This window comes from Capricornis sumatraensis, chromosome 17 (assembly GCF_032405125.1).
Source record: "Capricornis sumatraensis isolate serow.1 chromosome 17, serow.2, whole genome shotgun sequence".
NCBI lineage: Eukaryota > Metazoa > Chordata > Mammalia > Artiodactyla > Bovidae > Capricornis > Capricornis sumatraensis.
The window spans coordinates 53,031,786-53,057,758 of record NC_091085.1 but is presented as its reverse complement, the minus strand read 5'-3'; the positions used below and the strand labels follow the sequence as shown (position 1 = coordinate 53,057,758).

The following is a 25,973-nucleotide window of genomic DNA, read 5'->3' as shown; positions in this document are numbered from 1 at the left end:
ACAGTTCTTGCTTACTTATGTGTTGCTTTACTTACTGGGTGCACCAAGCAGTTTGCAGGCTCTTAGCTCCCCAAACAGTGATTGAACCTGTGCCCTCTGCAGTGAGAGCAGAGAGTCCTAAGCACTAGGTCTCCAGGGAATTCCCTACAGTAACTGTTTAGAATGTCATGTTGTGACATGACAAAACAAAGATGACGTCAAGGCACATTTATGAACATTGCAAGGAGTCTATGATACCACAAGTTTAAAAAATGTGGCTTATAAACCAGTATGTATGAATTGGTTCCTTTCTTTGTAAAATGTTTATGGAAGAGGTTTTGGAAGGATCTGCCTTAATAGATGATGTCTGTGCATCAGATTTTTTGAATCTAATCAGAGTCAGTCTCTAGTTTAGGGACCTTGCGCAAACCGGCCTTAGTTTCTTCATCTGCATAATGGGGGTGATAACCTCATTTTGCAATATTAAAGTTTTAAGAGGCATATGCTCAGTGTTTAGTCGTGTCTGACTCTTTGTAAACCGGTGGGCTATAGCGCACCAGGCTCCTCCATCCATGGGATTTTCCAGGCAAGAATACTGGAGTGAGTTGCCATTTCCTTCTCCATATTTAAGAGGATAGCATTTGTTTAAAACCCTTAGAAAAGTGTCTGGTACCCAGTGAGCTCATAATAAATATTACCTGTTATTACTGTCTGTATTTTCTGCATTGAACATACATTGTCTCTAGAATGAGAAAAAAATTACCTTTTGAATGAAAATCAAAAAGCAGGGAGACCGACCTGCTTCTGTGAGATTAAGTCCCATTCACTTTTCATTAATAATAACTGCACCTCTTTCCTGTCCTTAGGGGTCTCCTTTTCTTTTTTCTGGAAGACACAAGGAGAACAGTCCACATCAATCCCTTCTGCCTATGGAGGACAGGTTATTTCCAACGGGTTCAAAGTCTGCTCCAGCGGCGGCAAGGGTTCCGTGGAGCTATACACGCATAACAAATCTGTGACTTGGGAGGCCAGCTTCAGCCCCCCAGGTAAGGGTGCCACTGGTGTGAAAGATGCTCCGGGAGGTCGGGGAGGGGGGAAGGCGGGAGGAGGCCCGGTGTCCCGGCCCCCTCCACCTCCTGATAGGAAGTGGATGAACCCAATGGATGTAGAGCTGTGGGGCGCTATCCTTGGGGCACATGAGCCCCTTCCTAGTCCAAGGGGCTGCTTGGCAAGACTTACTGGAAAGGGTGAGATAGCATCCTTTGCTTAGATGTCTGCCTGGTTAGTTAAGGGCCAGGATTCCGCAGCCAGGCGCTTGGATTCCGTCTGACTGCAGGCAGTGTTACTGCGTCATGTTAGTGCACGGGAGCCTCAGTTTCCGTGCAGTGAAGATATTAAGGATACTTCGCTCACAGGCTGGAATATAGCGTCGGCCCAGTGCTTATTGTTTCTCCTTTTCCTGTCTTCCCCCTCTTTCTCCTGCATCTTCCTTTTGCCTTCTCCTCCTCTTCTTCTCCTTTTCTTTCCTCCTTCTCTGGCCCTCCTTCTTTTTAGTGGTGCAAACCTGCAAATGTTTCGACTTGATATGAGAAAGCCTTTGGAAAAGAGGGGCTGATGATGGAGGGAAAGAAAACCAGCCAGGGAGGGGCCCCGGGATTCAGGAAGGACGTTCCAGGACCTGGGAAGGGAAGGTGGAGGGGCGGGGAGCTGGGTGTGTGCAAATGTGCCTGAGATCCTAGGTGGGTGTTGGGAGGCCACATGGTTCTGTTCCACAGATTCCTGTTTCCTCTGGGGCACAGTGCGATCCTAGCTGACCAGGCAGGAGGGCAAAGGTGTGGGGCAGGCACCTGAGGGAAGCTGGAGGTCTGTGAACTAAGATGGAGAGAGGTGACCAGGGGCTCAGAGCATCTTCAGGTGGCATGGAGGGGACATCCAGTCCAGACTGCAGACTAAGAAGGGAATCTCACAGGTGGAAGGCAAACTGAGAGTCTAGAATGGTCTCTTCCAGGAGGAAGTGATGACATTCCTGACCTAGTTAAGGAAAACTCATTTTCTGGACCACTTCAAGGAAGGCTGTGTGTCTCCATTTTTTTTTTTTTTTTTTAAACATGGAGCCAAGCAGCCTGGGTCAGGTCTCGCTCTGTACCCTCTCTGCCAGCTATGTGGACCCAAGTGCCTTACTCACCCACCCTGTGTCTCAGCGTCCTCATCTGTATTGTCAGCACAGTGAGAGTATTAGGTCAAAGGGCGACTGTGAGAGTGAAGTGAGTTAACTTCTGCTGGTACTTTAAGCTGGGGTCAGGCTTGTACCTCTGGAAAAGGGGCAAATTCAGCGCATGCAGACTTTGCGAGAACTTTGCATGTCTGCCCTCTCTGATCCTCAGGGCCAGAAATCGTCTCTGCCTCGCCTCTCCTTCCTGACATGCATGTCCTGCACCTTGTTCACAGCTCTTATCATGTTCTCACTGCTATCAGTCTCTTATGTAACAGTGTGCTCTCCCTGCCCCTTTGGGGCTGACACAGTATCAGGTACTGAGAAGGTTTCTTGGTATGTTTTAACGTCAAATCTATTGAACCCTGATTGTTCATCTACCCAGAGAAATGGGGAGAATTGTACATATTTCTGCCTGACATTGTGCTCTTATTTGTTCCTTGAAGGTATTTTCACACTCAAGGACAATGATACTTTTCTAAAAATTATGAAATGAAGAGAAACATTTTTAATTTTTATTATTAAAAAAATGTATGTATCTATTTACTTTTGTCTGTGCTGGGTCTTTGTTGCTGTGTGGGGGCTTTTCTCTAGTTGCGGTGAGCAGGGATGTTGCTAGCCAAAATCTGGGACTTCTCTACCCACCAAAGCTGAATAAAAAAACAATATGAAAACAGAGTTTGAAAGAAATAGAAAGGTGGCTTTAATTCTCAGCCAGCAGAGAGGGTAACACAGTAGGCTTATACCTTAAGAATTGTGGCCCCCCTCCATGAGGAGTCTAGGGGTTTATATAAGGCAAGGGCTCACAGTCAGGAGTCAGTGATGAGGAACAAGGTGATAGGATCTTGACTTCTTCCTCTTGCATTGTTTCAAAGACAGTCATAACCTGGCTTCAGTAACCCAGTCACTGAGTCTGGCAGTTGGGTGTCTCTGTGGCCTTCTTTATGATATGTAACTGCAAGGGGAAGGGTGTTGTAAGGATGAACACCAGATACGGGATGGATTTAGCATAGAGTCAAAGGAAAAAATGTGAATTGTAGCTTCTGCAGAGTTAAGAGGCAGAAAAGCGAACTTTGATACAGACATGCAGAGTTAAGAGCAACTGAAGTAAAAAAAAAAACTAGGAATATTCAGGCCTGCTTACTGTTCTCTTTATCTTCTTTGTTCTGAAGAAAGGGAAAGACAAAAACTCATTCTCTGTTTTCCTTTTCACTGCAACAGGGGCTACTCTCTAGTTACAGTGTGTGAGCTTCTCATTGCGGTGGCTTCTCTTGTCGCAGAGCACCGGCTCTAGAGCTCGTGGACTTCAGTGTTGCAGGATGGGGGTTCAGTAGTTTTGACCCAACAGCTCTAGAATGCAGGCTCAATAGTCGTGGAGCATGGGCTCAGCTGCCCCATGCCACGTAGTATCTTCCCAGACCAGAGATGGAACCCATGTCCCCTGCATTGGCAGCTAGGTTCTTTAACCACTCACTGGACCACCAGCGAAGTCCTGACAGTGATACTTTGGACCTGTCTGGGATCCATGCTCTCCAGAGACTGAAGGTTAGAAAGTTGACCAATCCTGAGCGAGAAGCCTGGGGTAACTACTTACACATCCTATAAAGGGCCCCTTTCAGCACAGGTCACTGGGTGCATCTGAACACCCACTACACAATGAAATGAGGCCCTCTGTGGTGCCAGCTGTTGTCAAAGTCCGGCGAAATTTCTTCTTGTGGGTCAATGTGGTTCTCATGCAAGAGCCATGAGTCACCACCAAGGCTCCTGATGGAGGGTCTGGCGGAGCCAGGAGTGGTCTGTCCTCCCCCACGCTGCCATCACACGCTCAAGGTCAGGGCGGAGTTGGGTACCGGTGGCTTGAGGGCTGAATCAGGCTCTCAGGTATGTCTCACTGACTTGCCTGGGGGTGGTCTACGCTGGATTAAAAAATATTTTTGAACAAGTTAATTTTTAAAAAATAAGCTCTCCTTTTTAAAAAGTTTACTAAAAAAATTTTTTTTGACATGTACACACTGGACCATTAGTTATAATTTAATTTAACTTAAAATGGCAAAGGATATCTTTGAACAGGCTTCTGGGCTTTGGGGAGTGAGAGTAACTTCTTTCCTGAGCTCCTAAGACTGAGGGAAGTCAAATGTGTATTATGACCTGTGTGTGTGTGTGTGTGTTGTTAGTTGCTCAGTTGTGTCCGACTCTTTGTAACTCCATGGACTGTAGGCCATCATGCTTCTCTGTCCGTGGAATTCTCCTGGCAAGAATACTAGAGTGGGTTGCTATTCCCTTCTTCAGAGGATCTTCCCAACCCAAGGATCGAATCCAGGTCTCCTGAATTGCAGGCAAATTCTTTACCATTTGAGCCACCGCGGAAGCCCATATTATGACTTAGGACTCAACCAATGACCTACTATTATAAGGGAGAGAAATGTGTGTAAAACTGGGATGACCACCGAGTGTTGAGCTAGAACCCACGTCTTCAGAAGAGTGTGTCTGCTCTTTCCCAGGCCACTACTGGACTCACGTCCTGTTTACATGGAAGTCTGAGGAGGGCCTGAAAGTCTACGTCAATGGGACCCTGAGGACCTCAGACCCAAGTGGAAAAGCGTCTCCTGCCTACGGGGAGTCCAATGACAACCTCGTGCTGGGGTCTAAGCAGGACCAGACCAAGAGCTACGAGAACAGAGCTTTTGACGAGTTCATTATCTGGGAACGGGCTCTGACACCGGATGAGATCGCCATGTACTTCACAGCTGCCATTGGTCAGTGAGAGGGGCGGAGCTGAGAGCCGTGTGTGACGTCAGCTCTGGGGGGCGGGGACTTTCCTACCTACCGCCCCTTTACCAGCAGCAGATAGCTCTCTGCTCTCGCCTGCTGGGCTGTTGGTACTGCGGGCTGACTGCGTTCTGATCAGTTTTTTCTAAAACTCCTTTTCCCTAAGATGGAGGAATTCATAATTTACCAGAAACACACTGAGGTGAATATTCTCATGCTGGTCACCAGGGAATTTTTGAAGTTTGTGATAGATGGTTATGGAAAGTTTTGGGAAGCAAGTGTTCCCGGTCCATTTGATCCGCAAATGTTTGCCACATGCCTTCCGCGTGTCATACTCACCCGTGGACCCTCAGAGAGCCCCTCTGCCCACCTCCCTTCCTGCTCAGCACAGAGCGGTGGTTCAGACCAGGGACCTGGTGGACCGGCAGACCTGGTTTCAAAGTCTCGCTCAACCACGATGAGCCGTGGGACTTGGGAAGTCACTTTGTTAAAAAATTGAGGTAAAATTCATGTAATGTGAATGTCACCGTTTTATAGCACACGATTCAGTGGTACTTACTATGTCCACACGATCTGCAACCGTCCTCCCCAGAGAAACCCCGCCCCCATGAGCTGTCTGCCCCATTTCCTCCTCCCCTGCCCCTGGCAATCACTCTCTTTCTTTCTCTGTGGATTTACCTATCCTGGATATTCCGTATACAGGGAATCATATATGTGACATTTCGTGGCTCAAGTGATGTCGCTAGGGAATCTGTTTTGGACTTTGCCTTCTTTTGTTTTCTTGTGGTGCCAGGATGGCTGCCATTCCCTCCAGGAGCACATTCCTACCACCCCCCCCTCCCGTCCCCCGCCTCCCCTCCCCCAGGAAACCTTAGCGGGAGACAAGGGACTTCTTTTTTCTGTCATCTACTACCACCCTGCTGGCCATCACTGTTGTTGGCCCACACTGACCACGAACCAATTACTGTGGGTGGGGATGTGGAATATTCTGATTGGCTTAAGCCTGGGTCACAGTCCACCCCACTGAAATGACAGTGAGGTCAGGGTTCCCCCCACCAGTCCCCCTCCAGAGCACAATCAGGGCGCTGATCTCGCAGCCACTGTGCAAGCAAAACCAGCCTATATCCACAGCAGCCTCTGATGTCTCCATCTTTCACCGAGAAAACAGAATTCATTCCCTTTCACAGAGGTGACACAAGACAAAATACACCGTCCTTTAGGAGGAAAAAGGATATCAATTGACAGCAGTTTATTGCCTAAGATTCTGAGATTTGTCACCTAGAGACCAAGATAGCATCTGTACTTGTGTTATTGAGAGTCTCAAACGACTCCTGCCTCCTCAGGAGCTTACTGTTTTAGCATCACTGGAAAGAGGCTTTAATGTTCCTGGCCCTTTTAGCTGTCACAGCAAAACCTGTCACCAGGACATCTCTGGGCTCAGGGATGTGGCCTGTCAGTCTCCCCATCCCTACCTCCACCCCAGCTCTCTACCCCCGGCTGCCACGGTGCAGTGTGTCAGGAAGTCCCTGCAACTGAATCACGTGTGTGTGTTCACCCTCTCTCTTCACATTTGGGGAGGGCTCTGTGCGATTTTGGGAGACTGGAGAAATGCTCTCTTAATACTTGTGTATCCTGGGGGCTTCAGGCCCTACCTTTACTGAACCAGAACTGGACTCCTAATCCCACATCACTTGGGGATTTGGTTCTGAAGGCAGAGGCCATGATGTAAATCCTGTATTGAAACGTGTCCCTCAAAGACCCCTGAAGACCTGGTGTGGGGCTCCTGGACCATTACTTAGTCCAGCTCAGCTGGTTCAGGGCAGCTGTGCTCAGACAAACTGAGGCTGAAACCCAGCTGCTGTGGTGCTGTGCCCACAGGACAGGGTAGAACCTGTTCTTTGCATAAAGATCGGTCCGCACATGAAGCTGTGAGCAAGGCTGCAGGTGCCCAAAGAGGGAGAATTTCCCTGGGTGACCTGTCTGGAGGAGGCCCTTCTCTTAATCCCTTAGCTGGTGAGAAACAGGCAGAAAACAGTAAATCATGGCACACGTCTTGTTTCTTTTGGACTGTGCTGGGTCTTTATTGCTGTGCATGGAATCTCTCTGGTCGTGGTGAGTGGAGGCTACTCTTCCTTGCGGTGTGCAGGCTTCTCATTGTGGTGGTTTCTCTTGTTGCAGAGTGGGGGCTCTAGGCGAGAGGGCTTCAGTAGTTGCAGCTTGAGCACTTAGTGGCCCTGTGGCATGGGGGATCTTCCCAGAGCAGGGGTTGAACCTGTATCACTTGCATTGCAAGGTGGATTCTTAACCACCTTACCACCACAGAAGTCCCATGGCTACATCTTTGGTTTTGGATGTCTTTCTGATTGCGGTCATTCATAACTGACCACATGAGTTCTTGAATAGAATCCTCTGGATGGGAGGGGCTCAAGAAGATGGTCTCCCCACCACTTGACTGGGTTCCAGTATCATCTCGCTGGAAGGGAAGGGGCCAGGTTTCCTGTCTGTCCCAGCCCAGTGATTCACAACCCTCTGTATTTTATGTCTAACTAGTCCACAGGGTGATGGAAATCCATTTCTTTTGCTTCTTTATTTATTTGAAATTGGTGCAAGCTTGTATGAAATCATCTTTTTATATGATATTTTGCCTGAAGGGTGTTTCCAAGCAATTTAGACTATAAATGGAAAAATAATTTGATCTGTGAAAATCCATACAATCTCCCCATTTGGCTGATTTATTAGACCTTTATCTTTCCAGAAACATTCCTACTCACAGCATTCTCAGGCTCTCCTAGTTTGTGTCTGAAACTGGTAGATTTTTGTAAACAAAAAACAAAAAACAAAAAACACCAGGCCTTCCTGAGGGTGAACGAAGTGACCATGTTTCAGTCCTTAATTAAGTATTATTATTGTTGTTTTTTCCAGGAGAGCAGCTTTCACTGTCTTCAACATCACCCAGCTTCTCCGTGACACCCACAGTGAACACCATGGTGAGCAGATGCATTTAGTTTTGCCCCCCATCTTGGTGATGTCTCTTTGCTTGGATTATGTGCCAGGAGAGTGAGAATCCCATTAGACCAACTGGCTCTGTCTTGGTAGCCAGCGTTAGCACTAATTCTTGACGCTCAATGTGACTGAAGGGAAGACCCTCGGCTCCCCGTGACCTGTAGCCTCAGGTGCCCACATGGAGTCAACAAGACTTACCAAGGGTCACCCACCATGAGGCTGTTTCTTGGTGCACGTGGCACCATGACTGGAGAGTGAGAAGGGGGTGGCCTGGACACTTAGCTTGTCTCTGCACCATCTTCTTCTGATGTTTGAGGAAAGGATCCATTCCCTTAGAAAGTGTTCCCTTCTGATATGAGCATTTGTAATCAATCAACTTTCCTTCCATGAGAACTTTAACGTAATAGTGAGGGAATAGACTCTAGAACCACCTGTTTGGGTTCAAATCCCAGTTCTCTCATTTATTTCTGCATAATATGCTTAGTTTCATCTATCAATCACGTGTGTATTTCATGAGGTTGTTGTAAGGATGAAATGTTAATATATGTTAAATGGTCACAAGAGCATATCGGAAGTGCTATCATCATGATTATTATGGTGTGAGAAGCATGAGGCCCAAAGGACAGACTGAACTTCTGTAGACATCTTGGCTTTAGTCCTTAACAGAACTCATGTCACTGATTTCTTTCAGGTGCCCACCGATGCCTACCATCCCATCATAACCAACTTGACAGAGGAGAGGAAAAACTTCCGGAGTCCTGGAATTGTTCTGAGTTACCTTCAAAATATGTCCCTCAGCTTACCCAATAAATCCCTATCAGAGGAGACAGCATTCAACCTCACCAAGGTAATGGCTATGTGATTTCTATGCCCAGTTGATCAGGGATGGCAAACTGCCAGATCATGGCTGACAAGTGTGTCTTGTTTGACCTACATGGAGCTGAAAAAATCAGAAACTTTTATATAGAAGTCTGGATTTCAGAATTCTCATGAACAGCCAGATGGCGCGGACTACACACTGTGTAGTCAGCTCTACACAACTCGGTGGGAGTTTCCTTCAGATGAGACTCGACTCTTCATCTCCTTTTCCCAGTGTCCAGCCAGGCTGTCCTGTGTCTCCATCTACCTGGCCCCTTCGCATGCCTAGTCGCTTCAGTCATGTCCAATTCTGTGACCCTATGGACTGCAACCCACCAGGTTCCTCTGTCCGTGGGATTCTCCAAGCAAGAATTCTGGAGTGGGTTGCCAATACCCTCCTCCAGGGGATCTTCCTGACCCAGCAATCAAACCCGGGTTTCCTGCATTGCAGGAAAATTCTTTACTGTTTGAGCCACCAGGGAAGCCCCACTTGACCCCTGTAGGCATTTGAATTTGCAACTCTGGCTCTAAACTCTGCTACCTCCCTTGGCAACAGCTAGAATGCACAGTTGGGTCTTTGGCAGATTTAGCCATGGGGTCATAGTGTGACCCCAATGCTGTGATGTATCTCAATGGGAATTTCCAGAGTTATTGAAAACACTTAGTGAATGCACCGTGTATGGCACTAGAACCAAGGTACTTTCTCTTTACATTCTCCTCTTAAGGTAGAGGAGGATGCTGGGCTTGTATGGGTCTGATAACTTCAATCTCAGCTCAGGGCTCTTGGCTGCTGATATCCAGAGAAAAGAAATGTGAGACTGTTACACTTCAAAAGTATAGATAAGGGTTAAGAGCAGGATGTATAGGGTTTGATTGGTGGGATGAACATCTCTCTGCTGGTTACTTACTGTGCACCCTTGGTCAAGTTACTTTATATCTCTGCCTCACTTTGCTCATCTGAGATATGGGGAGATAATAGTAGTACTTACTTTATTGGGTTCTTAGAAGGTTCCTATGTGCATAGTATGACTCTGGCACTTTTTAAGAGTTCTCAGTCCTTCCTGGTTTCCTTGCTGAAGACAAACCCAAAGAAGCAGCCAAAAAAAGCACGGGAAAGCGTGTGTTCAGTAAACAAGACGTCTTGATTTGCTAGGAGGCATTTGTCCCAGTAGCTCTCCTGCCCAGGTGAGAGAAGCAAGAGTAAGCCTTCTCAGATTTTGTTTATTCATTCATAGAATGTGGTAAGTTCTAGGGATCCATGATGACCAAGAACTACTTCCTGCTTCCAAGAGGCTCAGGACTGAGAGGGTGAAGATGGACCATGGAGTCTGAAAAGTGTCCTGAGCTGCAGCCGCTCAGTGACTCTGGAGTCAGGCAAGCCTGGGTTTAACCCTTAGATCTATGCTGTTTTCAAGCCTCAGTTTCCCACTCTGTGACATAGGGATACTTCGATGACCCAAGTCTGTCTCTGTTAGAATGGTTTTGGTTGCAAGTAAGCAGTAAGATGACCAAGTATTGTTAAAATAGGGGCATTTAATTGCTTCACTCCAGGTTTGATTACTTCAGTCTTTCGTTCACAGCAGGGATCTAGGTGGTAGAACTGCAGTTCCCCTGGTATTCTATTCTATTTCCAAGTGACTGAAATGGCTCCAAACACTACACCTCACTGACAGAGACCAGGAGGAAAAGGAAAGGCAGGGGGCACTTCTGTCTCTACAGGGCAGGAAATTCTTTCCCGCGGTTCCCCTTGCAGTTCCCCTGACATGACCACGCCTAGACCAATCACTGGCCAAGGGAACGGAACTGGCTCTGTGGCTCAGCCAATCATATGGAGAAATGGGCGGGGCCAAGACAGCCCTGTATAAGCACTTTCAGGCTTCCGGCAGGAAGCAGTTCTGGGTTCTTTAGTTAAGCTCAGTGGGTGGGAGTGAGGCTATCCAGAGGGAGGGTCGAGGCCCTTCTGTAGTCTTGCAGGGATGTCTATATGGGAACATAAAATTTCATGCAAGTCTACACAGGAAACTATGTTAAAACTGGGTGATTTACTCTTTCAACTCCCCTGTTTCCCCTCAGATACATTGGACAGTGCCAGAGGTAGCAAAATAAAATGCTTTCAGGAGCCAGATGAACAAAGTAAATGGATATTAGGTCAGACAGGCAATAAGGAGGAGTAGAGACCGTGGCTCACCGGGAAGTACCCACTCATGGGGAGTAGCAGTGAGCTTCTCAAGAGCCTCCTGATTGTAACCATTATGTTTATCTCTTCTTATTTTGCAAGCAAAGCAAAAACCCAGAATTTTAAAATGGACTCTCACCCATTAAAAAAAAAAATAAAGAAAAGTGGGCAACTAACAAATTTAAAAGCAGTTGTGTACAAACCAAATAAAAGACATTTATGAATGGATGCAACCTGTGGGTTATCAGTTTGAAACCTCTGGTGGGGGCCATGTGGGGATGGATACTTGACTCTGAGTGTCCTGTAGAGGAATCATGTGGATTTACCCCAAACCCCAACAATTTGGATTGGGTGAGAAATAAAAATCTTTGGCATCCGTTATTCAATTTTCCATCATGTCCTGGCTTCTCACCACCAATAGTTGAACAAGAAAGTGAAAAGGAATTTCTTCTGCTGGGTAATAAGGTGGCCATTAGCCACACGTAGCTCTTGAACACTTGAACTGTGGCCAGTTCAAAGTGTAAAATACACCCTGGAGCTCTAAAATTTAGTGTAATAGGAGAATGTAAAATATCAAACTGATGATTTTTATATTGATTGCATGTTGAAGTGATATTTTAGCTATATTTGGCTAAGTAAAATATATTATTAAAAAGTAATTTCACCTGTTTTCTTTTAACTTTTAAAAATGTGGCCACTAGAAAATCTAAAACAAAAATTTGGCTTACATTATATTTCTATTCAAATGAACTGCTCTAGATCAGGAGTCAGCGACCTAAATACTTGCCACTGCCTAATGAGTGTCACCTGGAGCAAATAAGATACCATCTATCAAAGTGCTTTGTAAATATAACCTGATGCACTGATGAGAGCTATTTTCGTTTACTGCTGTATATATGCAAAACCCAGCCTGTGGTTGATGGAGATGAGAAAATGAAAGGTCTTATGATTTTGAGGCTTAAGAATATATGCTAAGCAGTGTCATCCTGTCTGCCTTTAGACTTTCTTAAACACCGTGGGAGAGGTTCTTCGGTTGCCCAGCTGGACTGCTGTATCAGAGGTAAGAGAAAAGAACATTTTGGTCTTCAGAAGTACCTTGGGAACCATTTTGTCTTCCTTGAAGTGGCATAAATATGGCCCAGTTCACATCTATAACAGAAATGATGCATCTCTCAGTCATGAGATCTGGGATATTAGAGCTCATTTCGACAGGATATGTGATTAATTTTCAATGCTCTGTTTTCTCTATGGATCAGAGCTCTGCAAACATCAGTACATGGTGTTTTCCTCAACACAGAGCAGGGAAATGGTTGAATTTCTTCATGAGGAATGTATACTTGTTTATCATTTTAGTAGGTTGTTTTTTTTTTTACCATCACATTTTCCCTGAATGATAATAAAACATATTTGATTAAAGATCACTGTATTAAATGAGAAAAGTCAAACCTGATAATATACACTTAATGATTATGAGTGATTATGTGTAGAAATCAAAGCAGCTTCTCCTTTTCTCTGTACTCTAAAGAATTAGGAGAATGAAATGCTTTCTTTTCTTTTTAAAAATAACTTTCTTGATTTTACTTATTTAAGAAATAAAACGTGTGAATATGTTTGGAGTAGTTAGAAAATGCAGATAATAAATACATATAAAATAAAAATCACCTGAAATTCTCAGACTGAGTGATAATGATTGTTCATATTCTTATATATATGTGAAAGTGAAGTCGCTCAGTCGTGTCCAACTCTTTGCGACCCCATGGACTGTAGCCTACCAGGCTCCTCCATCCATGGGATTTTCCAGGCAAGAGTACAGGAGTGTATTGCCATTTCCTTCTTCAGGGGATCTTCCCAACCCAGGGATTGAACCCGGGTCTCCTGCGTTGTAAGCAGACGCTTTTACCGTCTGAGCTACCAGGGAAGTCATATATATATATATGTGTGTGTGTGTGTGTGTGTGTGTGTGTTTCTTACAATCTAGTTTTCAGTTCTCTTATATGCATATAATAGAAATTTCTCTCTCTGTTTCTCTCTCTCTTTTTTGGCCACAACATGTGGTTTGTGGGATTTTAGTTCCCTGACCAGAGATTGAACCTGCACCCTAGGTAGTGAGAGCACAGAGTCTTAACCATTGGACTGCCAGGGAATTGTATATAATTACATATAATTCTTATATGCATATATTCTGTAAATATGCTATTTGAATTTACTAGTTTCTCTTTAATTAGAATATTTCCTAATGATAATAAGTATTCTTCAGCAATGCTGTATAAGTCAGGCTAGGTTAGGCTATGTCACCATTACAAATAGACTGTACATCCCAGTGGCTCCATGCAGTGGACATTTAGTTCTCAATCATGCCAAATATGATGTGAGTCTGGGGAGCCTCTTCTCTGCCCAGTGACCTGATTCCTGGCTCTGCCCATTTTCTGAGGCTACTGTTTCAACATGTGACTTCCTGGGTTGCCCAGCAGGGGTGGAGAAGCGGGGAGGAGGAGAACTCTTGACTGTCTTGCCTGGAAGGGCCGCAAGCACACCGTTATTTAAAGTACTCCTTCTCCTGAACTCCTATAGTGTTTAAAACATAGCTGCCAGTTTGTGGCAGAATGACCTCTCCTTCTCAGTATGAGTGAGATTGCTCCAAGATTTACACCTGAACTTTTTATTTGAACAGCTTCAAATAGAATGGGAAGGGACTTCACAGTGGCAAAGGAAGAGAAAAACAGTCATGAGCTTAAGATCAATATAATATTCCCTAGAAAAAAATTCTGTTTTAAAAGACACAGTCCTCCAAAGTTGATGATTTCCGGGGGGACAGAACTGCCACCTAGCAAGCCCCCAGGAGATGGCCAAGGAGGACCTGAGCAAATATCCTTTCAGCATCATTTTACATGAACTTTTTCTGAATGCTCTGCCACAAAATATGAATAATCATGAAACTATTCAGATTCAGGCAGGCTCTACTGTGTGTTAAAGGGAAGGTATGAATTAGTCACTACCCAACAGAACTGCATGCCAGAAACACAGATTTTCATGTGCTTAACTGTGCTTGGCTGATTGAAGTCAGGCCATGGGCCTGAAAGAAAATGTCTAAAATTGGCCTCCATGTTCTATTTCCAGCTCATTAGACTCTTATGGAGCATATGTTTGTGAGAGAACGCCTGGGACACTTAGCAACAGATGGATGCTTTTTTCAGAAGGGTGGGAAGGAGAGAGGGGTGTGATGGCAGAGATTCACACACCACACCCTCAGGGGAACTGAGATGCCCCCTCCCTGCTAGACGTGTGTCTGAGGATAAGGGGCAATCAGCCCAGTCTGAGCGGGCTGCAGAGATACAGGGTGTCCTGGAGGGACTCCCTGCCTCCTTGGGGACAGCACCCACTAGGATTGCCTCTGCTTTGGGGACTCAGAGTGGAGAGGACCTTGGAAAAAGGAAGACACACACCAGGCTTGTCAAGGAGGCCAGGGGTGACTTGGGGTGCTGGCACCTTCAAAGTACCCTCCCCTTTGTGGAGATTAGGACAGAACTGCTGTCTTCATCCTGGAGGGGGTTGGGAGCAATGAGCCCCCTCCTCATGAAGCAGAAGAGGATGGAGTAGGGGGTGCAGATCAGAGAGATGCCAAGGTCCCCAGTGAGTTCAGAGTGGACCCAGGACCAGGTCCAGTCACTCTGTGTCTGAGTGTGGAAGCCTTGGAGCTGATGCTCTGGTGACTGGGGGGTCAGCCTCAGCCAGTATTCACGTTGTGTGAGCTCTGCTGGGGCGGGTGACCTCAGCGGTCCCCTCCACACCTGTGAAATAGGTCAGCGGTGTGACTGTTTCTCCTCTCACCTGGTCGTCGTGAGGCCAGAGCTTGGCCGGAAACATCACTCAGCCGATGCTGGGTGTCCTCCTCTGCAGGAATGTTGACAGTGAACTTGAAGCTTGATCTTGTGCGGTTGTGCTTTCGATGCCTCCAACTCATGCACGTGCTGAGTGAGCCCCATCTTCACGTCTCCTTCCTGTTGTGATGTTGTTTCAGGACAGCGCTGTGGTGCCAGGCTTGATAGACACCATCGACACCGTCATGAGCCATATAACTTACAACCTGCAGGCCAGCAAGCCCCAGGTCGCCATCGTGGGTTCCTCGTCCATGGCAGGTAGCTCGGCAGTGGGGGTGTGGGTGAGGCTGGCTGTGCAGCAGGCGAGGGTGGGTGGAAGCGGGGGTGCAGGCAATGCCACCTGCTTGTTGAATTCTGCTGTACTCCTGCATTTTCTTGCGTGCACCCAGGTACACATAAACCTCACATGCCATGCGTGGAGATGCACCTCTTCATTGTCCTAAACTACGTTGCCTGATGTGCAGTGACATTTTGGAGAAAGACAGAGTTAGGTCAGAACAACTGTGCTCAGCTGGGATGTGCACATAGGACCACGAGAGCCTTTGAGACTGACTTAAGGGCCAGATTCATCTCGGTGACAACTGTCTCAGTGCAGGGCAGATGAGCGGCAGCAGCCCCCAGAGTGTCTGTGGGGTACCAGGTTCCCTAGGGTCAGCTGCAGGTTTCTCCAAGATATTGGTCACATGGTCTCCTACAAGTGGACATCATGGTTCTTGATATTTTCAGAGTCTGTGTCTAGGGAGCATGTGTGCATGCTAAGTTGCTCAATCATGTCCGACTCTCTGTGACCCCACGGACTATAGCCCGCCAGACTCCACTGTCCATGGGAGTTTCCAGGCAAGAATACTGGAGTGGGTTGCCGTTTACTCCTCCACGGGATCTTCCTGACCTAGGGATCTCACCTGAGTCTCCCGTGTTGGCAGGCGGGTTCTTTACCACTAGCACCACCTGGGAAGCTTGGCACCCTAATACTTTATCACCAGAGCCTCAGTTCTGGAAAGGAAGCTTCATTCACTCACTTGGGTTGGTTTTAATGGGAGTTTGTCGGCCAAGGCAGGTCCCTCCATGCGGTGATGCTTTTAGCCTCACTTAGAAGATGAGTGTCATGGGCATTTCATTTTCCTGTGTCTTGTGGGGTCCCTGGTGTGGAGGAGGAGCCCCGCAGCACGGGGGTCTCCCTGCCAGATTGGATGCGGTCAGTGCTGAGGCATCTTAAGCTGAGGGGCTACCCTGAGGGCAGAGGGGTCACCTCGGGCCAGGAGCCCCACCCACGCCCACACACAGCGGGTGGCAGCCAGACAGGTCTGCCACATGGTCACAATTACTGCTCTGGACACTCATTTTTTAGGTTCTTGTTTCCTAAAGGTAATTACACTCCCCAGGAGAGCTCATTCTGTCAAAAAAAAGCAAAAGCAGATGGGATTTTATAGCCCAGTTTCCTGCTCTGGAGTTGACTGACTACAGCTTCATCTCTCTGGCTTGTTTTAGACTTTTCAGTGGCCAAAGTGCTCCCCAAGACCATGAATTCCTCCCACTACCGCTTCCCGGCCCGGGGGCAGAACTACATCGAGATCCCCCACGAGGCTTTCCACAGCCAAGGTGAGTGCTGCTTGGGACCCTTGCAGAGGGACTCAGCCTGTGAGCTGTGACCAGGCCGAGGGGCTGCCCCAGCCTTCCTCCCTGTGCCAATAGGGCCAGGTTTCCATGGTGGGAACACTGTGCATCATTGACGCTCCTGAGATGTCTTCATAATGCCGACTACAATCAGGCCTTGAGCGCTGGGACGGAGGAGGCAGGCTGGCAATCTGCATTCTACACTTGCTCACTGGAGGATTCTTAGCGGACCATAAGCTGATGTGGCCACCTCCTCTCCCTGCTGGGGTGGCCTCAGGCTGGGTGGCTGGGTGAGGGATTTTGTCTGCTCAGGAGCCTGGAGTTCTCCTCCTGGGCAGCTGAAGTCAGGGTTAGTGATGGGACAGCAGCCAAGGTGATCTCAATTACTCTCTAGGGGGGCCCGAGTGGCTCTGGCCATTTTTGCTCTCGTGACTGTCCCCCTGCCCCTTGAAAGATGACTGTGTCTCTGCAGGCGTGTCATTCTGTCCCAGGGACCTTGGGCAGTCAAGGGAGTTGCAGATTCTCGGCACCTGACCATCTGGCCAGAGGCCACGCGCTTCCCATTCTACCTTCAAGACTGAGGACCAGTCTGGGTGGTGGTCCCCTCTCCAGCTCGGGGCCCTCACTCCCCAGCCCTTGGGAGCTGACCTCTGCTCCCTGTACCCTCTAGTTTGCTCTGTGAAGGGTACTCAGGGATGCTGGGGTGTTCTGCTCTCAGGGGACTGTCCTCCCACACTTGGATTGAACTGTAGAAGGGAGAGGTCCAGGGGCAATGCCAAGGTTGACCTAAGGCATACCACTGCATGTGGGGTCTCATCTCATGTGGCCGCTTTTACTGTTAGAAATCCCCAGGTTTTCAGAATCAGCAAGATCACAGCCTCATGTGGTCTGCCCACATGGAAACTTCTCAAACTTGGCAGTAGAACTAACTGGTCACAAGTACCGACTCCGTGGCTGAAATTCCTGGGCTCGAATCCCAGTTCAGCCACTCAACTGGGCAAGTTACTGAACCTGCCCAGCCTCCGTTTCCTCATCTGTAACTTAGGGGACAGCCTTAGTATCTGCCCCAATCTTTTGTGGTGAGAATTAGAAGAGACAGCTCTTACACCAGTACCTGGCCCATAGTAAATGTGACATGAATTGTTAATATACATTCCTGAAGTTTCAACACGCTCAACAGATATCCTGAAGAACTCAGGAAGCATCGGGGGACTTGCTCCTCCCAACCTCCTATTAAGCTAGCATAAGGAGGTAACAGAATGGATGATTCCTGTTTCCAAGTTGGAATAGCACAGAGAGGTGGGACCCAGCAGAAGGAGTGACAGGTGTCTGGGTGACTTGTGAATCCTGCGTCCACTGCCTCACTGGAGTGCTGAGATTGCTGTAAATACTGCAAACACAGATAGCCCATAACATTCACTCATGGCTGCAGTGCTATTGCCCGGTACCAACCACAGCTCAACCGGGCTCTGCCTTCAGAGGCGCATGGTGTTCCTGGAATGTCTACCCACCCACCCACTCACTCTCCGCCAAGAGTTGTAGCATCCACGTGCCCAGAGATGGCTCGGGGCGGAGCAGGGAGTGGTTGCCGTGGCTGCACTCACAGTTGAAGGGTGGAGTGGAATCTCTACTGGAACTCTGTCCTCATGGTCAGTTCTGCCCCTGAATGCCCCTCCCCTTGCCCCTGAGGAGCTGCTGGGTTCCCGGGTCTGAGATCTACACTGTGTGTTGCTGGGCAAGCACTTTTGATGGGGGCTTTGTGTTTCTCTTGTTTATCACTGGGGATGCTGACAGGTGTCTGGTCGTCTGCTCTTTCCCCAGCCTGGACCACCATCGTGGGGCTTCTCTACCATTCGGTGCACTATTACTTGAGCAACATCCAGCCGGCCAACACCAAGTGAGTTTCTGGGGGCCACGTAACATGGAGTGGGGAGGGGTGCCTGTTTGCTGGGTAGCAGACCACTGGGACACCCCCACCTCCCTGCCACCAGAGGCTCATGCAGTATTGTATCAGCGAACTTGTGGTGCCAGTGCCTGGTGCTTCTCTGTTAGAGCAAAGGAAGAAGATGCAGGGCTGCCTGCACTGGGGATTCATCAAGCCTCAGGGGCATGGGCTGATAGTGCAGTGGTCAGGAGCACCGGCTGAGTGACCATTCTACCTGGAACTGTGTGACCTTGGACAAGTCAGTTGACCCCTCTGAGCCTCAGTTTCCACTTCTGTAAAATGGGAAATGAGCAGCACATGCCTACATCAGTCAAGACTGTGTTGGATATATCAGCTTAGGCAGAAGGGAGAGGTCATGGCACTAAGAAGGGCAGGAGTAGTCAGCTTCAAGCATGGCTGGATCCATGGACCCAGAAGATATTGCTATGACCTGGTCTCTCCTTTTCCTGCCTCTGCTCTCCCCCATGTCAACTCATTTCCTGGCAAGCCCCTTCATAAAGGCATTGCTGGCTCCCGTAGATTCAGACCCATATGGGTTTGGGTCCTGAGATCTCAAGAAGGAAAGTAATTGTCTTTTATGAATGAAAGGTCAGTTTCATTCAAAATCTAGAAAAGACTGTGATTGGCCAACTTGGGTCACGTGCCCATCCTGGCCCCCAGTCATGGTGGGAGAAGATCCTGCTCTCTCATTGGCCATGTCTGTTCACATGACCTTCTAGAATTTGGGGGTGGAGCAGCTAAAAAGGGGACGACGGAGGATGAGATGGCTGGATGGCCTTACTGACTCGATGAACATGAATCTGAGTGAACTCCGGGAGTTGGTGATGGACAGGGAGGCCTGGTGTGCTGCGATTCATGGGGTTGCAAAGAGTCGGACACGACTGAGCGACTGAACTGAACTGAACAGCTGTACTCAGACCACAGGGAGGGGCTGGTTCCCTCAGGAAAGATTAGGCATGGGGCCTGTTCCTCCCTTTCAAGGGGTCCCTTGGAGGGACAGGGAAGTAGACCCTAGGGCCAGGGCAGAGAAATTTCCAGTGAGGTATGAGCCCAAGGGGCCCATTTCTACAGTTAATGTTTGGAAGGCAAAGCCGTTTCTGTTGGCCGCAGATCCGCCCTAAATGGGGTCCCTGCAGAGGGCAGCAGGCAGGCTCTGGTCCATCTCTCTTCCCGGGTGTCTGGCACAGCGCCCGGCCCAGAGTGGAGGCTCTAAAAAGGCGCTTGGAGACAGGGCTGTGCATCTCAGAGGGAGCCGCACAGTGCCTCCACCCCTGGCCCCGACGAGGCCCTGCTTCCCTCCCCTGCCAGGACCACGCCTGGGAAAGCTGATAGTATGAGAAAGCATGTTCCTGCAAGCTCACTATCTCTGCTGATGGGAAGGCGCTGCGGGGGCGGGTTTCGGACGCTGGTGCGGCTGCTGGGTATTTGGAGTCCTGTGTGATGGAAAGCAGGCAGCTATTTTTAACCGCTTACAGATAAAGGAGAAATGAGAAATACTTTCTAATGATGCAAATAGTCCTGTTATCGTGGGCTCTCTCAGAGGAAGCCTCTTCTCCCACCTGATACCAGGGAGCAGCTCTTGGTACAAAACCCTGGGCTAGGCCTGGGGGAAGCAGGCAGTCGTGGTTTAGCTGACTTGGAGCGAAGCCTTGTTCTGGGTGTGATTGCCGGGGAGAGCCTGCACGTTGTCAGATTTTAACCTGGCACCATGGGTGTGCTTTCCAGAATTCTTCAGGAAAGTCACAAAGGAAGCAACCTGCTTTCCTTGGAAATGTGCCCTCTAGACTATTTGGGGGAAATTTCTCCAAACCCAAGATTATGAATGAATAGTGGACCCAGCCTTAGCCCCAGTTTATGTATTTACCTCTCTCATGGCTGGAGGTTCAGACTGAAACAAACTTCTCAGTGAAATCCATAAAAATGTGTATTTCTGGGGATGGCCAAAGCCTTCTGTGGGTTGGAGTAAGGGTGTGGGGAGGACCATGTTTATACCACATTTGCAGTGCCCCTCATCCTTGGGAAAGAGGACAAGGCAGGACTGAGGGTTACATATGGCAGTGGGTGCTTTGATTCACTGTGACCAGAAACACACTCTCTCTGGGTGTTGGCAAAGTTTTGCATAAAGGTCCAGATGGTTAATATTTTTGGCTTTATCTGCTATACTGTTTCTGTCACATCTGCTGTGTAAAGGCAGCCCTGGACAATACATAAACAGGGGTGGCTGAGTGCCAGTAAATCTTATTTATAAGGCCAGGCAGTGCCTATGGTTTGCACAGCCCTGGTGGGCACTGTTATATCAGTGCTGGTGGCAGTGACGGGGACAGGGCTAAGTCTGCCCTGCTGTGGGGAGTCCATGCTTAAAGCTTGACCACCAGGTGTGATTGTCCTCCATCCTAAGCAGGGGTCCCCAAGCTCCTGGATCTAATGCCTGCTGATCTGAGGTGGAGCTGATGTAATAATAATCTAGAGTGCACAATAAATGTAATGCACTTGAATTATTCCAAGACCGTCCCTCAACCCCTCCCCTTGTTCATGGAAAAATTGTCTTCCACAAAACTGTTCCCTGGTGCCAAAAATATTGGGGACCACTGATCCTAAGGGCTCCAACCCTCCCATCCCTCTCCTCTCACTGCCAGGGGTCTCCAGGCAGAACTCCCTGGAGCCTCAGGACCCAGGGCGCCATGATCTGCTCTCACACCCTCTGCAAGTTGTGGGCTGAGAGACTCACACAGGCAAAGAGCCCCCCAACTCACAGCCCTCTATCCACTGCAACATTAATACCATGGACCTCTGAACTCTGCCAGCAGTGAATGCAAGCGTTCAGTTATTTTCCCCAAGTCAAAACAGAATGATTTTGCGATGATGACCACTTATTTTTAAGGTGTTGGGTCTTCAGTTCTAAGGTTAACGTGATGCAAAGATGTCTTGTTGTCAACATTAACCTCAGAAAGAATCACCCCTTGGGCCCATCAAGTGTGGTCCCTATATTTGTTGTCTTAGCTCCTGTAGCACGAGGTGGCACAGGGGTGACACCAGCTGTGGTTCACATGCAGACTCGGAGCCAGGCTCCCGGCTTTTTACTCCCAGTCAGCCACCCTGCCCAGCTGGTGAACTTGACACAAGCCCGGCGGTCTGTCTGCCTGCTTGCTTCTTTCCAGGAGAGGATGGCTGTCCTGATTTCTAAGGACTTCTGTGAGCTCTGAGTTAATGGTTTAAGTAAAGCTCGGTGCCCTTGAACGTGATAGGTAAGCTCTTCCTTTGTCATCGCTTAAGATGCTTGGCTGTTCTCCCATTCTCTGCCTTTAAGATGATTATCGAATTCCACGCACAATTGGAAGCAGATTAATGCAATCGCCTTGATAGTGTTCTGGTGTTCCCACTTTCTTGAACAGCTGACATCATTCCACTTCAGTTTTGTGTGTTATCACCCTTACACATTTATGTTTTTTGGGTGTGAGGTTGAAAGGATGCAGTGGAATCGTGACATCCTTTAAACCTCCCTGGGGTGTGGAGTCAGCACATGAGATTGATGGGACAGGAGGGTGACAGGGCTGGATGGGCTCTTCCCCCGACCCTTCCTCTGTTGACCACTCTGGGCCCCACTGATGTCTGCCCTGGGGCAATGACTGACCATCCACAGGTCCTGGATGGGGTCGTCCTTTGTCCCTGCATGGGCCTGGACTCAAGGGATCCTCTGAGGTCCCTGTCTCTGGCCCCATAGTGATGAGAAATGTTCAGTTCTTACTGATTCTCATCTGCCAGCTGGGACAGCTGTTCCTTCAAACCAGCGATCCGAGCTGGACAGGGCGCAGAGTCACCTGCTCCTCCTCCATAGATGGGCCTGGGACTCAGAAGGGATGGGACTCCTTGACTGAAGGGCTGGGACTCGGGCCTCTGGATTTCAGCCACTCAGTGATGGACTCACTTGTGCTTCAGAAGGATATGTTCCAGGGGTAGACTTAACTTTAATGTCTGCATTTCTTTTTATTTTTAATGCTACGTGTTTTCATTTATTTTTTTGGCCATGCTGTGAGGCATGTGGGAGCTCCCAGGCCAGGAATTGAACCCTTGCACCCTGCATTGGAAGCATGGAGTCTTAACTGCTGGTCCTCCAGGGAATTCCCCTGTCTTCACGTCTTTGTAAAGCCAAGCCATCCAGGCAGAAAGAATGACAGGGTCAGAATCACTGTGTAGCAGTCCGTGGTATAGCCACTGATTTGGACAGTCATCCTTAATGCTGACACCCCTGGGCGAGGGGTTGTGTGGAGACAGGATTCTTCCCTGTTGCTCCACAGGATACCTGTTAATCACTATGTGAGAAGGTCCTGGAGAGCAGAGACCACTTTAGTCAAGGGGTCATGCTCAGTCTCACGGACATCGGGGCAGGCTGATGTCCTGCATCCCCTGATGGGAAGCAGTGGCAAGAGCCATCCTGCCCCCAGATGCTCGGCCTGATGCTCCCCATGAAGAAACAGTCAAGGGCTATTTTGTAAAACCTTGATTTGGACTGTCACCTGCCCATGCAGTGGAAGCAGTAACAGGAGCAGGGCCTGTTCCAGGTCAGAGGGGACTGGGGGGACATGGTGACTAAATGGATGCTGCCCCTTCCTTGACGGGAAAGCAGAGCTCTGACAGACACCCTGGGGACACTGAGGACGCTGGACTGTAGACTGGGCACCAGATCATGGGTTGAAGCTGGGTCAGATTTCTGAGCGTGGTGATGGTTAGGGTGGTTATGTAGGAGGCAGTCTTTATTTTTAGAAGATACACTTAAAGTATTTAGAGTTGGAGTGTCATGATGTACTTTCTGATGATTCAGCAAAAAGAAGGGGCGTGTGTGTGTGAGAGAGAGAGAGATGCCAGACAAAGCAAAAATGGCAGAATGGTAGGAGCTGGGAGTCTAGGTGCACTGTTTCTAGCATTTTCTGTTGACATGACTCTTGCAATGCAAGGTTTGGAGAGGAGGGTCCTGGCTGGGGCAGAGATTCTGGTTCTTGCCATTCTCTCTTGAGAGACCCCACTGAACTACTTTATTATATTTTGGCTGTGCGGAGTTTTCGTTGCTCTCTGGGTGTTTTCTCTAGTTACAGTGCACAGGCTTCTTGAGGCAATGGCTTCTCTTGTTGGGGAGCATGAGCTCAAGGGCATGGGAGCGCAATAGTTGCTTGCAGCATGTGGGATCCTCCTGGATCAGGGATCAAACCTGTGTCTCCAGCATTGGCAGGCAGACTCTTTATCACTGAAACACCAGGGAACTACTTCTTGATACCAAGAACTTAGCGACTTAGAACTTAGAACTTACCTGGGCACCACGGAGGTCATGTCCACCATCCTGGTGGATGCTCTCTGTTTTTGCCTGTCAGTCAGAGGCTACTCATACCACTTGAGAATTCTCCCAAGTCTCTCCAAGGCTCTCCCCCACGTCTCCATGTGCATCATCTTTCAGGCCTTTCAGGAGGTTTTAGTTTCCTCTGCTTAGCATTTCTTGTCCCCTCACTGCCCCCTCAAGCATCAGTGAGAATGCAGCTCTGATAGAAAGGATGGGGATGGACTCCAGAGTGAGCAGGACACCATGTTTGAGCAGGAACTTGCTAGAAAAGGAGTTCATTTACTAGGGGATATTTCCAGTTTTACTCTTTGTATTAAATCTCCATGTACAACCTGGTTTACCTGTTGCTGTTGTTCAGTCACTCAGTTGTGTCCGACTCTTTGCGACCCTATAACTGCAGCACACCAAGCTTCCCTGTCCTTCACCATCTCCTGGAGTTTGCTCAAACTCATGTCCATTGATTCAGTGATGCCATCCAACCATCTCATCCTCTGTCACCTACTTCTCCTCCTGTCCTCGCTCTTTCCCAGCATCAAGGTCTTTTCCAATGAATTGGCTCTTAGCATCAGGTGGCCAAAGTATTGGAGCTTCTGCTGCAGCCCCAGTCCTTCCAATGAATATTCAGGGTTGCTTTCCTTTAGGATTGACTGGTTTGATTTTCTTGCTGTCCATGGGACTCTCAAGAGTCTTCTCCAGCACCACAGTCCAAAAGCATCAGTTCTTTGGCTCTCAGCCTTCTGGTTCACCTGTGGGGCCCTCATACTTGGAGTGGTCTTTTAATGAGACCACTTTTTCTTATTCCACGCATGCTGATTTCTCTTGCTTGAGGACCAGAACTGAGCTCTCCGTGTGCTTGGGTGTTCTGCTTGCAGATTTCAGAGTTCCCAGATCTGCCCTAGAGATCCTGAAATCTTCCATCCTTTCTTTGCTTTCTTTTTTTAATTTTTAAATTTTTGCAATGTTACATTGGTTTCTGTGGTACAACAACTCGAGTCAGTCATACATATGTCCCCTCCCTGTTAAGTCTCCCTCCCCTCCCGCATCCCATCCCACAGAGCGCCAGCCTGGGCTCCCTGTGTTATGCAGCAACTTCTCACCAGTTATCCATCTTACACAGGACAGTGTACATATGTTGACGCTACTTTCTTCATTCGTCCCACTCTCTCCCTCCCCCGTGGTGTCCATGTCCTCAAATCCATTCTCTACATCTGTGTCTCCATTCCTTCCTGCAAACAGGCTCTTCAATACCCTTTTTCTAGATTCCATATATATGTGTTAATACATGATATTTGTTTTTCTCTTTCTGACTTACTTTGCTCTGTATAACAGGCTCTAGTTTGATCCACCTCACTAGAACTGACTCAAATTCATTCTTTTTTTATGGCTGAATAATATTCCACTGTATATATGTACCACAGCTTCTTTATCCATTCATCTGTTAATGGACATCTAGGTTGCTTCCATGTGCTGGCTATTGTAAACGGTATGCAATGAACACTGGGGTACATGTATCTTTTGGAATTGTGGTTTCCTCAGGGTATATGCCAGTAGTGGGATTCCTGGGCTGTATGGTAGATTTATTCCTAGTTTTTTAAGGAATCTCCATACTGTTCTCCATAATGGCCGTTTCCATTTACATTCTCACCAACAGTGTAGGAGAATTCCTTTTTTCTCCACATCCTCTCCAACATTTATTTCTTGTAGATTTTCTGATGATGGCCATTCTGACTGGTGTGAGATGATACCTCATTATAGTTTTAATTTGCATTTCTCTGGTAATTAGGGATGTTGACAGTCTTTTCATGTGTTTTTTTGGCCATCTGTGTGTCTTCTTTGGAGGGATGTCTATTTAGGTCTCCTGCCCATCTTTTGATTGGCCTTTTTGCTTTTCTGATATTGAGCTGTGTGAGCTGCTTATATATATTCTGGAGATTACTCCTCTGTCAGTTGTTTCTTTTGCAGTTGTTTTCTCCCATTCTGAGGGTTGTCTGAACCTTGTTTTTATTGTTTCTTTTGTTGTGCAAGACTCCTCCTTGACCCACCTCCTAGAGTCATGGAAATAAAAACAGAATAAACAAATGGGACCTCTCCATGCGTAATCTAAGGCACAGATGACCAGCGGAGGGGTCGTGGCTCAAATGTACTGAAATATGTAAGGGTGTAGGGCTGGACTTTGGCCTGTGTCAATCAGGTCCCCAGGGGCACCAGAT

The 25,973-nt window shown here is 48.1% G+C and overlaps 1 protein-coding gene across 2 annotated transcripts in view; it reads left to right on the top strand.

The window, feature by feature from the left end:
* ADGRD1 (adhesion G protein-coupled receptor D1) overlaps positions 1–25,973 on the top strand; it is a 173,954-nt gene that overhangs the window by 27,362 nt on the left and 120,619 nt on the right. For both annotated transcript variants that reach the window (XM_068990148.1, XM_068990147.1), the window contains 8 exons: positions 846–1,025; positions 4,693–4,947; positions 7,883–7,947; positions 8,655–8,810; positions 11,998–12,057; positions 15,016–15,133; positions 16,364–16,474; positions 18,311–18,386. In XM_068990148.1, the coding sequence (XP_068846249.1) occupies positions 846–1,025; positions 4,693–4,947; positions 7,883–7,947; positions 8,655–8,810; positions 11,998–12,057; positions 15,016–15,133; positions 16,364–16,474; positions 18,311–18,386 (1,021 nt within the window). The remainder of the gene's footprint in view (positions 1–845; positions 1,026–4,692; positions 4,948–7,882; positions 7,948–8,654; positions 8,811–11,997; positions 12,058–15,015; positions 15,134–16,363; positions 16,475–18,310; positions 18,387–25,973) is intronic.